The sequence below is a fragment of the Balaenoptera physalus genome, assembly GCF_965194825.1.
Source record: "Balaenoptera physalus genome assembly, chromosome: 15".
Classification (NCBI taxonomy): domain Eukaryota; kingdom Metazoa; phylum Chordata; class Mammalia; order Artiodactyla; family Balaenopteridae; genus Balaenoptera; species Balaenoptera physalus.
Window position 1 is genome coordinate 11,562,495 of NC_138894.1, and position 13,523 is coordinate 11,576,017.

At 46.4% G+C, this 13,523-nt stretch overlaps 1 protein-coding gene across 1 annotated transcript in view; it reads right to left on the reverse strand.

Annotated features, from left to right (window-relative positions):
* FER1L5 (fer-1 like family member 5) overlaps positions 1-13,523 on the reverse strand; it is a 336,005-nt gene that overhangs the window by 16,172 nt on the left and 306,310 nt on the right. The window contains exons 21-25 of the mRNA XM_082426211.1: positions 3,176-3,300; positions 2,237-2,337; positions 1,341-1,518; positions 1,110-1,265; positions 2-133 (exon numbers count right to left, since the gene is read on the reverse strand). Coding sequence (XP_082282337.1) covers positions 2-133; positions 1,110-1,265; positions 1,341-1,518; positions 2,237-2,337; positions 3,176-3,300 — 692 coding nt within the window. The remainder of the gene's footprint in view (position 1; positions 134-1,109; positions 1,266-1,340; positions 1,519-2,236; positions 2,338-3,175; positions 3,301-13,523) is intronic.

Here is a 13,523-nt window from a genome sequence, read left to right on the forward strand (position 1 = left end):
CCGTCTCCGCAGACACGACCACTTCGCCCTGGCGGAGCAGCTGCAGATCCTTGCTGTCTGTCACGTTGCCAAGCCACATGCAGACCCGGAGCTGGGCTGGGAGCATGTCCTTCTTTCCTTCACCCTCTGGGTACTGAGTCAGAGGCAGGTCAACAACCACGGGGGTGCGGGTCCCCCAGGGGCAGGGGTGCGGGTGAGGGAGGGGCACACACGGCTGCCCCTTTACCCCGAGCCCTGGGAGCAGGGGCCTCACCCTGAGCTGGGTGATGGGCATAACAGAGGCTGGTACGGGTTGCGGGGGGAGAGGGTCAGTGCCGCTGGGGAACCTGGGAATGCTCCAGGGAGGAGTGGTGCTGATGGTGCCATTGACAATGATGCTTGCTATGCGCCAGGCAACGTGCTAAGTGCTCTGATCCTCACACACCACCGCAGGGCGGGCATCATTATCGCCAGGCCCATTTCACAGAGGAGCAGGCTGAGGCCAGACACGGTCAGGAGTTGGCTCCGGCTCACACAAGCCAGTGAGTGGTAGAGCCAGGATTCAAGTCTCAGTGATCCTTGCAGGACGAGAAGGACTCAGGTGGGCCCTTCCACCGTGGCGGAAAGGGCAGTGGGGAGCCAGGGACGTCTCCGAGACGGAGGCAATGTCCCCCACCTGCCTCCCAGGGGGAGGGCTGGAAGCACAGGGCCGTCTTCAGGGCAGGGGACGTGTGGTCAGTCAGCCTTATTTATGGATTGTGTCTGATATGAGGGGCTGGCGCCCAAACCTTATAGATATTAAATATGCAGATAGCAGCCAATCGTGGTCCAGGGGAGAGAGGACAGGGACAGGACCAAGTGAGGCATCACTTGGATGACGGAGGGGACAAATTTGAGGAATATTTATGGGGGGCATGGACTTGGTGTCGGCCACATGCTGATGGTCCCAGGCCCCCGCCTTCCTCTGGAGAACTGTTTAAACCCCATTTCACCTGGTAAAGGGCCTGGCAGAGAGGAAGTGGGCATGCCCTTGGGAGGCTCATGGGGGCTGCCTGGGAGGGGGGGTTCAGGGCTTCTCCTTTGGGATGTCCTGGGCCCTCTCCTCCCCTGAGGACCCCTGGCCTCCTCACCTGCAGGAAGAGGGTCTGTGTCTTCCCACAGAACCTGCCGGAGTGCCGGGCCCCGGTCGGGGAGAACAGGATGGTGTGGGCGGGCACCTGTGCATAGGCCACTCGCTGCTCCCGGGACATCAGCCAGATCATCACGTCCGGGAGGTTCATCTGGGGCTGCCGGGCGGGAGGGCGTCAGGCCCACGTGGCCGGCTTCAAGGCCCGCTCCCGGCCGGAGTGTCCAGCACCCACCTCGGGGAGCACGGCATTGAGGCGGTACAGCCAGCCCTCCGCGGTGGCCACCATGTCCCTGGGCTGGGCTTCCTTGGCCTTCTGGACCAGCTGCTGCAGAAGGAGGCTGCGGAGCCGCCACCTCTTCACGTCCAGGTCGGTTGCTTTGGGCTGATCAGCCATGCAGGGCAGTGGGCGCCTGTGGCCAGGACCGGGAGGGCGGGGCTGAGTCTCTGTCCACGTCACTTGCTCACCATCCCGCCTGGCCTCAGGGCCCTTCCTAGACCCAAGATCCTGCCCCATGCCTGCTGGCCTGGCCCGGGGAGCCCTGCCCACCCTCCTTAGGAAGCCCACTCACTGCGGTCCTGGCCCCGGGTCCTCATCCTTCCCCTTCGCATCCTCCCAGCCCCTGCAGTGTGCCAGGCCCGCGCTCAGCACCTCCTCGTGGACGGAGGTGTGAGCTGTGAGACAGGGGCCAACCAAACCCGGGCGGGAGGGGGGAGGATCCAAGTGGGCTGCTGGGCCAGGAGGAGCCTTACAGTGGCCCTTCCAGAACAGGCAGAACCCTGAAGAGGGCCTTGTGGAGAGAAGGAGCGGCGGGGAGAAGGTGCGGGCCGGGACCGTGCAGGGCTCGTCTGGACAACGGGGAGGCTGGTTTGGTGGGAGCACCGGGCATGGGTGTGGGGAGAACAGTGATGGGTGGGGAGGTCAGGGCCATTTTGGGGGTCCCTGAATGGGAGAGAGGCAGCTCTGCGGTTTGGGGAGAGACCTGCGCAGAGCTCGTATTTCCTGCGGAGGCAGGGGTGCGGAAGGGTGGCGGTGAGGGCTGTTCTGTAGGGTCCTGTCTGCACCCCAGAGCCTGTGTGAGCCTGATCTGGCTCAGCCCGGGCCCCGGGTGAGGTGCCCACCGCCCCTACTTGCAGTCCTCCATCAGCTCCCTCAGCAGTTTCTCCCACTGGGGGAGCAGAGCCGGGTCCCTTGGATTCCTCATGGATTTCAGGGTGTCCAGATTGGCTTTCTGCCCAGCAGGAGAGAAGCGACAAGTGAGCATGGGGCTCCCTCAGGACAGGCTGCAGGGCCGATTGGCCCAAGATGGTTTCAGCCAGGACCTGGGGACATTTGAGGGGTAACCTGGGAATGTCAGTCCAAAGCTGTCACAGGCCCTTGCAAGGCTAGGATTCCCACCCACCCTCCCAATGGGTGGCGGGACGGAGCCAGGACAGGGTGGGACCGTGAAGAGGTTACAGGGCCCTGACGCTGGGCTCCCCTTCTATCGGTGCGAGAAAGTCATATTTGAGGCGGAGGCACCGGGTGGCTCTCCTGCCTAAAACTGCTTTGCGGCTTCCTTCCTTAACAGCCATGAAGACCTTTTGTGATCTGAACCTTCCCAGCTTCCCTGGCCTTATTTCCACCTCACCTCCAAGCCCCCACCACCCCCGAACTTCCTATCACCATGGCTCTGCCCGTCGTTCCCTTCTCTGTACCCCACCACTGCCCCCAGCAAGACTCTGCTCCAATGTCATCTCCTTTTTGAACACCTCCTCTGACTCTCCTCTCTTCATCTCCCCCACCCCAATCTCTCTGCCCCTATGGTTCTCCTGCATCTCCACCGCAGCCCAACTGCACTGCGTACCGCCTATTTGCACATCCAACTTCCCTGCTGGCGAACACTGTGTCTACCCATCGTTGTGTCTTCAGTGCCTGTGTCTGGCACGTCCATCTCAATTGGCGTGGAATGCATGAGAGAGCTGAGTGACCGGGTTCCTAAGACTGAGACTCATTTTCCCAAGCCTCCCATCAATGACCCTGGTCCTTCCCTGTACCACCACCCCATCCCCCATCCCCACACCACTCACCAGGCGGTCCCGAGTGAACTGGAGGAGGTTGAGGCAGTTCATGCGGAAGCTGACGTCCTCCCAGTAGGAGGTCACGGCCACGACGGGCTTGGTGTTGTACCAGGGCACATAATGGTAGATGTTCCCTGAGACACAGAGACACGAGCAGGGGGTGGGGGCTGGAGGTCTGAGGGACAGTGTTCCCTCACTGTGTCCCCTCAGAGGACCTTTCTTGGGCTACTTCATTCCTCTAGGGTCTGCTACGCATCCTCACTGGACCCCTCCTGCTGGTAGGTGGGCTGCAGGCCAGTCCAGGATGGACGCGCTTTGATGAGCACAGCCGGCTGGCCGGAGCATTCACTGTGCTCAGTGTCACACAGCCTTACAGAGTCCCCAGTTTACAGGTGGGAAAACCCAGGCTAGTGATGGGAAGCAGTTTCCCTGTGGTGGCACAACCAGGTGGTATAACGCAGGCATTCAGTTCCAGAGCCCGTGCCCCTAACTCAGGCAAGATGTCAAGGCCAGGGGCCTGCCCTGAGGTAGGGTCTTCCTTCTGGGTGGTGGGTAGGCACAGGAGGAGTGGGTCCTGGGTTCAGGAGGCCCAGGGTTTGGTTGGCGTGGGCAGACATCTGACATGAAGGTCCTGCCCGTGCAGAGGAGTGGCGTAGAGGAGCAAACATGGACAAAAGCCAGTGATGGGCTTGTTAGGCTGGGTCTCCTGGCCATGATCCTTATTGAAAAGAGCGGGGGGCTTCCCTGGTGGCGCATTGGTTAAGAATCCACCTGCCAATGCAGGGGACACGGGTTCAAGCCCTGGTCCGGGAAGATCCCATATGCCGCGGAGCAGCTAAGCCTGTGCACCACAACTACTGAGCCTGCACTCTAGAACCCGTGCTCTGCAACAAGAGAAGCCACTGCAATGAGAAGCCCATGCACCGCAACGAAGAGTAGCCCCACCGCTCGCCGCAGCTAGAGAAAGCCCACGCACAGCAACGAAGACCCATCGCAGCCAAAACATAAAATAATAAATAAATTTATTAAAGAAAAGAAAAGAGCGGGGAAAAGCTAGATGAAGCATAAAGGAATCTTTTTTTTTTTTTTTTTTTTTTGGCCGCACTGTGTGGCTTGCGGGATTTTAGTTCCCCGACCAGGGATCGAACCCAAGGCCATGAGAGTGAAAGCGCGGAGTCCTAACCACTGGACCACCAGGGAATTCCCAAGGGATTCTTTTTATGAGATGTATTGCTGGGTTAACATAAAAGCAAGAAATCCACAGAAACCAAAAATAAAGTAAAAGCAGAAAGTCTGTGAGGCAAGTGGAAGCAAAGCAGACTTTTGTCCTCTGAGTTTCTGGCAAATCTTGGAGAACCGGTTCTTCTCTTTGACGACTGCCAGGGCCCAGGAGAGAGAGCCGAGCACTGCCTGGGGTGGGCAGTCTAACAGGACACCCCATGTGACATGGGTGGAATTGCAGCCCCTATAAAACTATGTTGAAGTCCCAATCCCTGCTACCTTTGCATGTGACCTTATTTGGAAATAGGGTCATTGCAGCTGTAATTAGGTAAAACGAGATCGTACTGGAGTAGGTTGGACGCTTAACCCATAATGACTGGTGTCCTTATAAGCAGAGGAGAGGGACAGAGAGATGACAGGCCTGTAGAGACACAGAGACAGAGGCAGAACGCCGTGTGGAGATGGAAGCAGAGATGCAGTGATACATCTCCAAGCCAAGGAGCACCGAAGATGGCAGGCAGCCTGCAGGAGCTGGGAGAGACGTGGAAGAGATTCTCCCCCGGGTCCATCAGAAGGAGTCAACCCACCAACACCTTGATTTCAGACTTCTAGCCTCCAGAACTGTGAGAGAACTCATTCGTGTTGTTATAAGCCGCCCAATTTGTGGTACATTCTGATGGCAGCCCGAGCAAACTAATCTGCTATGCAGAGCTGGCACTGCCAACCCTAAACCCTCAATCAGTGAGAAAGAATCCACCACACGGAAGAAGACAGTAAGGAAACTCGCCCATCTCCAGCGTGGCTCCGGGTGGAGGGGCAGGAATTTTCCCGAAAATTTGTAACCACAAGTGAGGCCTCATGCAGGTTGCATTCTGCACTCATGCCACCTGCACGGTCTGGAGGAAACTTGACGCGGTCTCTGGTTGGCAGTGCCCCAGGTAACTAGAGGAGGCAAAGACAAATCCTCACCGGAGCATGAAATTTGGGTCAAGTCCCAAAGGATTCCCACAGATAAAGTTCCAAGAAAACGAGCAGCTAAGAAGCAAAATACATACCCTCTACCCCAGCAATTCTGCTCCTAGGTATACAACCAACAGAAAGGCACAGAACAGCATTATCAAAAGAAAAATGTTCACAGCAGCACTACTCATAACAGTCCAAAATTAGCAACCACCAAAATCTCCTTCAGCAGTAGAAGGCATAAATAAATTACGGTATTTGCACAATGGAATACTATACAGCAATGAGAATAAATGAGCCACAACTACACCCAACAGCATTTAGGTTTGTGAATGCATTTCACAAATAAAATGATGAGCAAAAGAAGCCAGGCACAAAACAATGCATACTATATGATTTCTTTTATATAAAGTTAAAAACCAGACAAAACCAACTGGCAGTTAGGAGAGGGGTAGCAGCCCTCGGTAGAGGGGGGCTGAGGGGCTCAAGGGGCCTCTGGGATGTTGGGACTTTGTTTCGTGGTCTGAATGTTGTTATGTGGGTATGTTTGCCTTGCCATAATTCATTGAGCTGGACGCTTTGGTTTGTGTACTTTTCCATAGATGTGTTATACTTGAATCAAAAGTTTACTCAAGAATTTAAGAAAATAGTGGGAGCAAAAAAGGCAACATACATAAAATACAGTGGGTCAAATGGTGGAAAATGCTATGGAGAAGGATGAAGTGAGGGAGAGGGATAGGGATCTGCCAGAAGTTTTTAATAGAGTGGTTGATTACCTAAGGCCTCTCCTGAAAAATCTAGAAGAAATTATGCAGAATGCAGCCCAGAGAGATGAAAAACGCGGAAGAAAGATTTTTTTTTAATGGTCCATATTAAATGGATGAGATTTGATAGCTTGCTTGCTTGCTTGTTTGCTTTCTTTCTTTCTTTCTCTCTTGGCTGCGTTGGGTCTTTGTTGCTGCCCGTGGGCTTTCTCTAGCTGCGGTGAGCAGGGGCTACTCTTCGTTGTGGTGCGTGGGCTTCTCATTGCGGTGGCTTCTCTTGTTGCAGAGCATGGGCTCTTAGGCGCACAGATTTCAGTAGTTGTGGCACTCAGGCTCAGTAGTTGTGGCTCACGGGCTCTAGAGCACAGGCTCAGTAGTTGTGGTGCACGGGCTTTGTTGCCCCGCGGCATGTGGGATCTTCCTGGACCAGGGCTCGAACCCGTGTCCCCTGCGTTAGCAGGCGGATTCTTAAACACTCTGCCACCAGGGAAGTCCCGAAAGATTTTTAAATGTGCAGAACAGAATGAGAAGTTCCACAGAGGATAGAGTGAATTCGCGACAGAGCTAGGAAAGAAAAGGGGAAGAGGTAATTTTCAAAGAGAAAATATTTTATAATTATCCAGAATTGTTGGAAAGATGCCTGTTTCAGACCCTGGCACTGAGTGAATCACTGGAATGATAAATAAGCAGAGATCCATGACTGGGGCTCTCAGATATGAGCGTGCCAATACAAGATAGCAATTTTCTTCTTCTACTCTTGGAGAGCATACAAAAGCAACAAGGAGAAGGAAAATAACTCAATTTTCAGCAAAACAAGGAGACAGATATAATCTGCAGGTTCAAAATAAACATAAGGGCTGCCAAAAGCAACTGTGAGTGCCCTAGAAGCTGCAAGTGTGGAAGGGTGGCAGAAGTCACCTGGGGGGAATGAATAGCAAGACAGACAGCGAGAGTCACGGCTTGATGGGAGCCGAGCGCAGAAAGTGCCAGCAAAAATACATCCCCAGAACGAACTCAGGAGTCAGACAAGGACATGTGAGCCGGCAAAACTCAGAAAACGAATAGAAAAAAAACAAAAACATCACAGGAAGGAAGACCACATGAAAGGAAGCCCAAGGGACATTAGACTCTGCAGACAATCCAGTGAGAGGCACAGAAATAAGAAAAGCGACCAAAATAAGATGGAAATAAAGAGCCAAGAAGGATCAGGGAGAAAATGACAGATATAGAAGAAAACCAAGGAGAAATGTTAAGCCCATAAATGTAGACCCCAAAGTAGAAAACCTGAACAATGTAACAGAATATTTAAAAATATAATTTAAAAAAACTCACATGGGAAAAGGATAGTCCTTTTAACAAATGGTGCTTGAAAAATTGGATACCCATATGCCAATTAATTCAAAATGAATCATAGAGCTAAATGTAAGAATTAAAACTAAAACATTTTAGAAGAAAAAATTGGAGAAAATCTTCATGATCCTGGGTTGGGCAAAGAGTTCTTAGATATGACGCGATAAAAGAAAAAAAAAATTGAACTTCAGCCAATTGAAAATGTTTGCACTTCAAAAGACACCATTAAGAAAAGGAAAAGACAAGCCACAGACTATTTGCAAATCATATATCTGATAAAAGACTTGTATTTAGAGTATATAAAGGACTCTTACAACTCAATAATAAGACAAACAATCCAACTAAAAAATGAGCAGAAGATTTGAATAGACATATAAGCAAAGAAGATGCATGAATGGCTAAGAGCACATGAAAAGATGCTCAGTATCATTAGATATTAGGGAAATGCAAATTACAGCCACAATGAGATACATATCCACAGTAATAAATACATAAAAAGAGGAAATAACGAACATTGTCGAGGAAATGAAGAAACTGCAGCATCACACGTTGCTGAGGGAATGTAAAATGGTGCAGTCACCTTAGAAAAGTCTGGCAGTGTCTTAAAAAGCTGTTCCACTTCTACCTATATGTCCACACAGAGACTTGTACATAAACGTTCGTAGCAGCTTTATTCATAATAGACAAGAAGTAGAGGTAACACAGTGACCATGAACTAATGAGTGGATTAACAAATGATGAATGATACATGTGTATGACGTAATACTATTAGGCGATAAAAAGGAATGAAGGACTGATGTATGCTACACCGTGGATAAGCCTCTACAACACTATGCCAAGTGAAGGCCAGATGCAAAAGGCCACATATTGTACGATGCCTTTAATATGAAAAGTCCAGAAAAAGTAAATACACAGAGACAGAAGGAGATTGGTAGTTGCGTGGGCCCTGGGATGCGAATGCGAGAATGACTCCAAACAAACATGAGGGATTTCTTGGGGAGATAGGTTCTAAGGTGGGGCACGGTGATGGCTGTCCAACTCTGTAAATTTACTAAAATTTATTGAATGGTACAAAACAAGTGGATTTTATGGTATGTAAATTACACCACTAAATAAATTACTAACAAAAGAAAAGAAGACTTGAATCTACATATTGAAAGGTACACCATATGCCAGGGAAAACTGACCCCAGAGGATGAACATGTGGCCACATCCTACTGAAGTTATTGGACTTTCAAGATAAAGAAAGAACCTTTGGGCAGCTGGACAAAAAAATGAAGAAATTTATAGGGGAAAAAAAAAATCAGAAAGAGAAAAGGTATTAGTTACGAAACTTTAAGAAACCACAAACTTCTAGAAAGAAGCATGAGAGAATTCCTTAATAAATTTGGAGTGGAAAAGATCTAATTATGACTCAGAAGCCAGAAGCCATAAAACAAATAGTTTGCATACATTAAAAAAAAAGTTTTCATGGGGGAATAAAAACCCCAGAACACCATAAGCAAAGCTATGAGACAAATAGAAGATACATATTTAGAGCTCATATCACAAAGGCCTAGTTTCCCTAATACTTGAAAGGATACTAGAAATCAATAAGAAAATGGCTAACATCCCAATAGAATAAAAGAGAAAATTATATAAACAGTCAACTAACACCAAGGGAAATACAAATGACTTTTAAACATATGGAAATATGTCTAGCCTCATTTATAATGCGAGAAATACAAATGACAACTACACCAAAATACCATTTTTCACTTATCGGACTGATAAAAATCCAAAAGTGTATGCCAGATTTTGATAAGGCTCTCACATTTCAGGAGTGTACAATGGTACAACATTTATGGAGGATAATCAGTCAGGGTCCAGCCAGGAAAAGAAAACATCATACCAGATATTTGAAACAGAGGGGATTTGATAGAGAAAATATGTTTATGAAAGGACCAAGGGATCAAAAAGGGGAAACTGAAGTTACTGAGACATTAGTAACTGGAGGAAGAAGCTACTACTTCCATGGCTGGGGGGAAGGGACGCAGTGGTATGACCAGAGACAAACGCAGAGCCATGGCTGCATCACTGAGTTTGCTGCACGGGGTACTGGAACCACTCAGAAAATGATGCCCAACCAGTAGTGAAACTGAAGAGGAGGGGCTGCTTGGCCAAGGCTGGAACCATGGAGAGATGGGAGTCAAGCTGGGGTCTCTGAAGGGATGTAGCTACTTCCAGAGACGTCTCCTGAATCAGAGAGAGAGAGGAAGAGGAAGGGGAAGAAGGAGGAGGAGGGGGAAAGAGGTGAGAGGAGGGGAGGGGAGGAGAGGAGAACAGAAGGGAAGGGAACAAGAATATCTCCCCTTCTACCATCTGGCAAGGGAATTTGGGAAATGGAGTTTGCAGGTGTTCAGCCCCTGAGCTATGGAGTGAGGAAGGGCAAGAATGAAGCTTGATAGAGAACAAAGCATGCAAAGGTCCCCTCTTGCTGGAGGAGCTGAGAGCAAACGAGAAAATGACCAGCACCAAGGGCAGTTTTGCAATATCTGCCAAGATGCAAACACACTTTGACCAGTTCCATTTTGGGAAATGAATCCTACTGATGTACTGATTCATGTGAAATAATTTACGAATAAGACTGTGTCTTAGCAGCATTATTTGCAATAGTAAAAGATTGGAAAGTTACACACACACAACCCCACAGAGAATAAAATAAGGGGAGATATTTTTAGATATTGCACAGATTAAACAGAGAACAGTAAGAAACTATGGTGGAAAATAGTTTGATGGTTCCTCAAAAAGTTAAACATGGAATTACCGCTCCTAGGTATAAAACCCCAAATAATTAAAAACAGGGACTCAAACAGGTATGTGTACACCAATGTTCATAGCAGCACTATTCACAATAGCCAAAAAGGTGGAAGCAACGAAAGTGTCCATCAACAGATGAAGAGTTAAACAAAATGTGATATGTACATACAATTAGATATTATTCAGCCATAAAAAGGAATGCAGTTCTCACACATGCTACAATATGGATAAAAACATTATGCTAACTGAAATAAACCAGACATAAAGGACAAATATTATATGATTCCACGTACACGAAGTATCTAGAATAGGCAAATCCAGAAAGACAAAAAGTAGAATAGAGGTTACCAGGAGCTCGGTGGAGGAGGAAAAGGGGATTTATTGTTTAATGGATAGAGTTTCTGTTTAGGATGATGAAAGAATTCTCGAAATAGTGGTGATTGTTAAACATTGTGAATGTACTTAATTCCACATTTAAAAATGGTTAAAATGGTAAAATTTTATGTTATATATTTTGCCACAATAAAAAAAGTAAAGATATTATGAACAATTTTATGCTGAAATATTTGAAAACTTAGATGAAATTTATAAATTCCTAGACAAATTAAACTTACCAAAATTGACTTTAAAAGACAGAAAAGCTGAACAGGCGTAAAGTAAAATAAATCTGTATTTAAATCATTGCAGAAAAAACCCACCAGCTTCATATTTAGAGGCGAGTTCTGCCAAACTTTCAAGGAATACATGATTCCAGTCTTACCCAAATGCTCCTAGAGAGTAAAAAGAAGAAATGCTACTCAATCAATTTCATGAGGTAGTATAACTTGATATTAAAACCAAACAAGGACATTACAAGAAAAATATTGCAGTCAATCTCATTCATAAATACAGATGCAAAAATCCTAATCAAAGTACTAGCAAACCTTGTGTCCACCTAGAGGCGTGGGATAGGGAGGGTGGGAGGGAGACGCAAGAGGGAGGAGATATGGGGATGTATGTATATGTATAGCTGATTCACTTTGTTATACAGCAGAAACTAACACACCATTGTAAAGCAATTATACTCCAATAAAGATGTTTAAAAAAAAAAATCAGGCAATAAAAAAAAATACTAGCAAACCAATTCGAGAGTGTATAACAAAGGTGAAAATACAATTATGCTATTATAATTGTATTACATATTATATGTAATAAATATAACAATTATTATATGTAAAGTAGCATAATATTAACTCAAGGTAGACTCTGATAGGTTAAGGGTCACTATTGTAATCCCCAAGCAACCACTAAAAATAATCAAAGATGTATAGCTAGTAAGTCAATAGCGAAGATAGAATGCAAAACTAAAACCAAACCAAAACAAAACAAATAAAAGCATTTGATTAAAACAAAAGACAGGAAAATTCCAGCAGGCTTTTTTGGTAGAAATTGTCAAGCTGATGCTAATATTTGTATGAAAATGGAAAGGAACCAGAATAGCCAGAAATTGTATTATTTTGTAAAAGAACAACAAAGTTGGAAGACTTACACTACCTGATTTCAAGACTTGCTTTAGAGCTACCGTAATCAAGACAGTGTGATATTGGCATAAAGATAGACAAACAGATCAATGGAACAGAATAGGGATTCTAGAAGAGACCCACAATATATGGTTGATCAATTTTCACCAAAGGTGTCAAAGTTATTCAATGTGGAAATGAATAGTCTTTTCAACAAATGGTGCTGAATTGGATATCTGTATAGACCAAAAGAATTCTGAGCCCTCCCTCATATTAGATACAAAAATTAAGTCAAGTTAGGCCATAATCCTAAACAAAGAAGCTAAACTTATAAAGTTTATAGAATGAAACACAGGAGAATATCTTCACGATCTTGGTTTGGGGTAGACAATTAGTTCTTAGACCACATAATGCACTACTCTAAAAGATAAGCTAATCAACAAATTAAACATCAGAATTCGAAACTTTTGATCTTCCTAAGACACTGCTTGGAAATTGAAAAATCAAACCACAGAGTGGAAGAAAATATTAGCAGAACATATCTGACAAAGGACTTGTATCCAAAATATAAAAGAACTCCTGCGATGTCATATAAAAAGACAATGAAAGATAGGCAAAAACGTGAAGAGTCCTTTCACTAAAGAAAGATATGTGAGCATGAAAAGATGCTCGGTATCATTAGTGATTAAAGAAATGGAAATTAAAATTACAATTAGGGGGATTTCCCTAGTGGTGTAGTGGTTAAGAATCCGCCTGCCAATGCAGGGGACACGGGTTCAATCCCTGGTCTGGGAAGATCCCACATGCCGTGGAGCAACTAAGCCCGTGCGCCACAACTACTGAGCCTGCGCTCTAGAGCCCACGAGCCACAACTACTGAGCCTGCGCGCCACAACTACTGAAGCCCGTGTGCCTAGAGCCCTTGCTCTGCAACAAGAGAAGCCACCACAATGAGAGGCCTGTGCACCACAGTGAAGAGTAGCCCCCGCTCACCGCAACTAGAGAAAGCCCGTGTGCAGCAACGAAGACCCAACGCAGCCAAAAATAAATAAATAAATAAATTTATTTAAAAATAAATTTAAAAAAAAATTACAATTAGGTACAACCTCACACCCACCAGAATGACTCAAACGAAAAAGGCTAACAATATCAAAAGCTGACAAGGATGAGGAGCAGTGGAACAGTCACGTTGCTGCGGGCGTGTAAAATGGTACAACCACTTTGGAAAAATGTTAGGTATTTTCTTTAAAACCCAAATTCCGTTTATAGGTATTTACCCAAGAGAAATGCAAGAACATTTCCACAAAAAAATGTGTACAAGAATGTTCATAGCAGCTTTACTCATAATACACCAAAACTTTAATCAATCCAAATGTCCATGAACAGGGGAATGGATAAATAAACTGTCATATTCAAATAATGGAATACTATCATATAATGTCATATTCATATAATGGAATACTGAAATATGCAACAACATGGACGAATATCTAAAACACTAGGCTGAGCTAAAGAAGCCATAGGAAAAGAAAGGGTACCATATGCATGATTTCATTTACGTGAAGTTGTAGAACAAGCGAAACAAATCTATAGTGATAGAAAGCACAACGATTGCCCGCAGGGTTTGCAGAGATTGCCTGAAAAGGGGTGCATGGCAGCTTTGTTGGGTGACGGAAATTTCTACCCATGATGGTTACATGGATGTATGTATGTGCCCAAATTCATCCAACTGTACACTTAAAGTCTGTGCATTTTATTGTTTGTA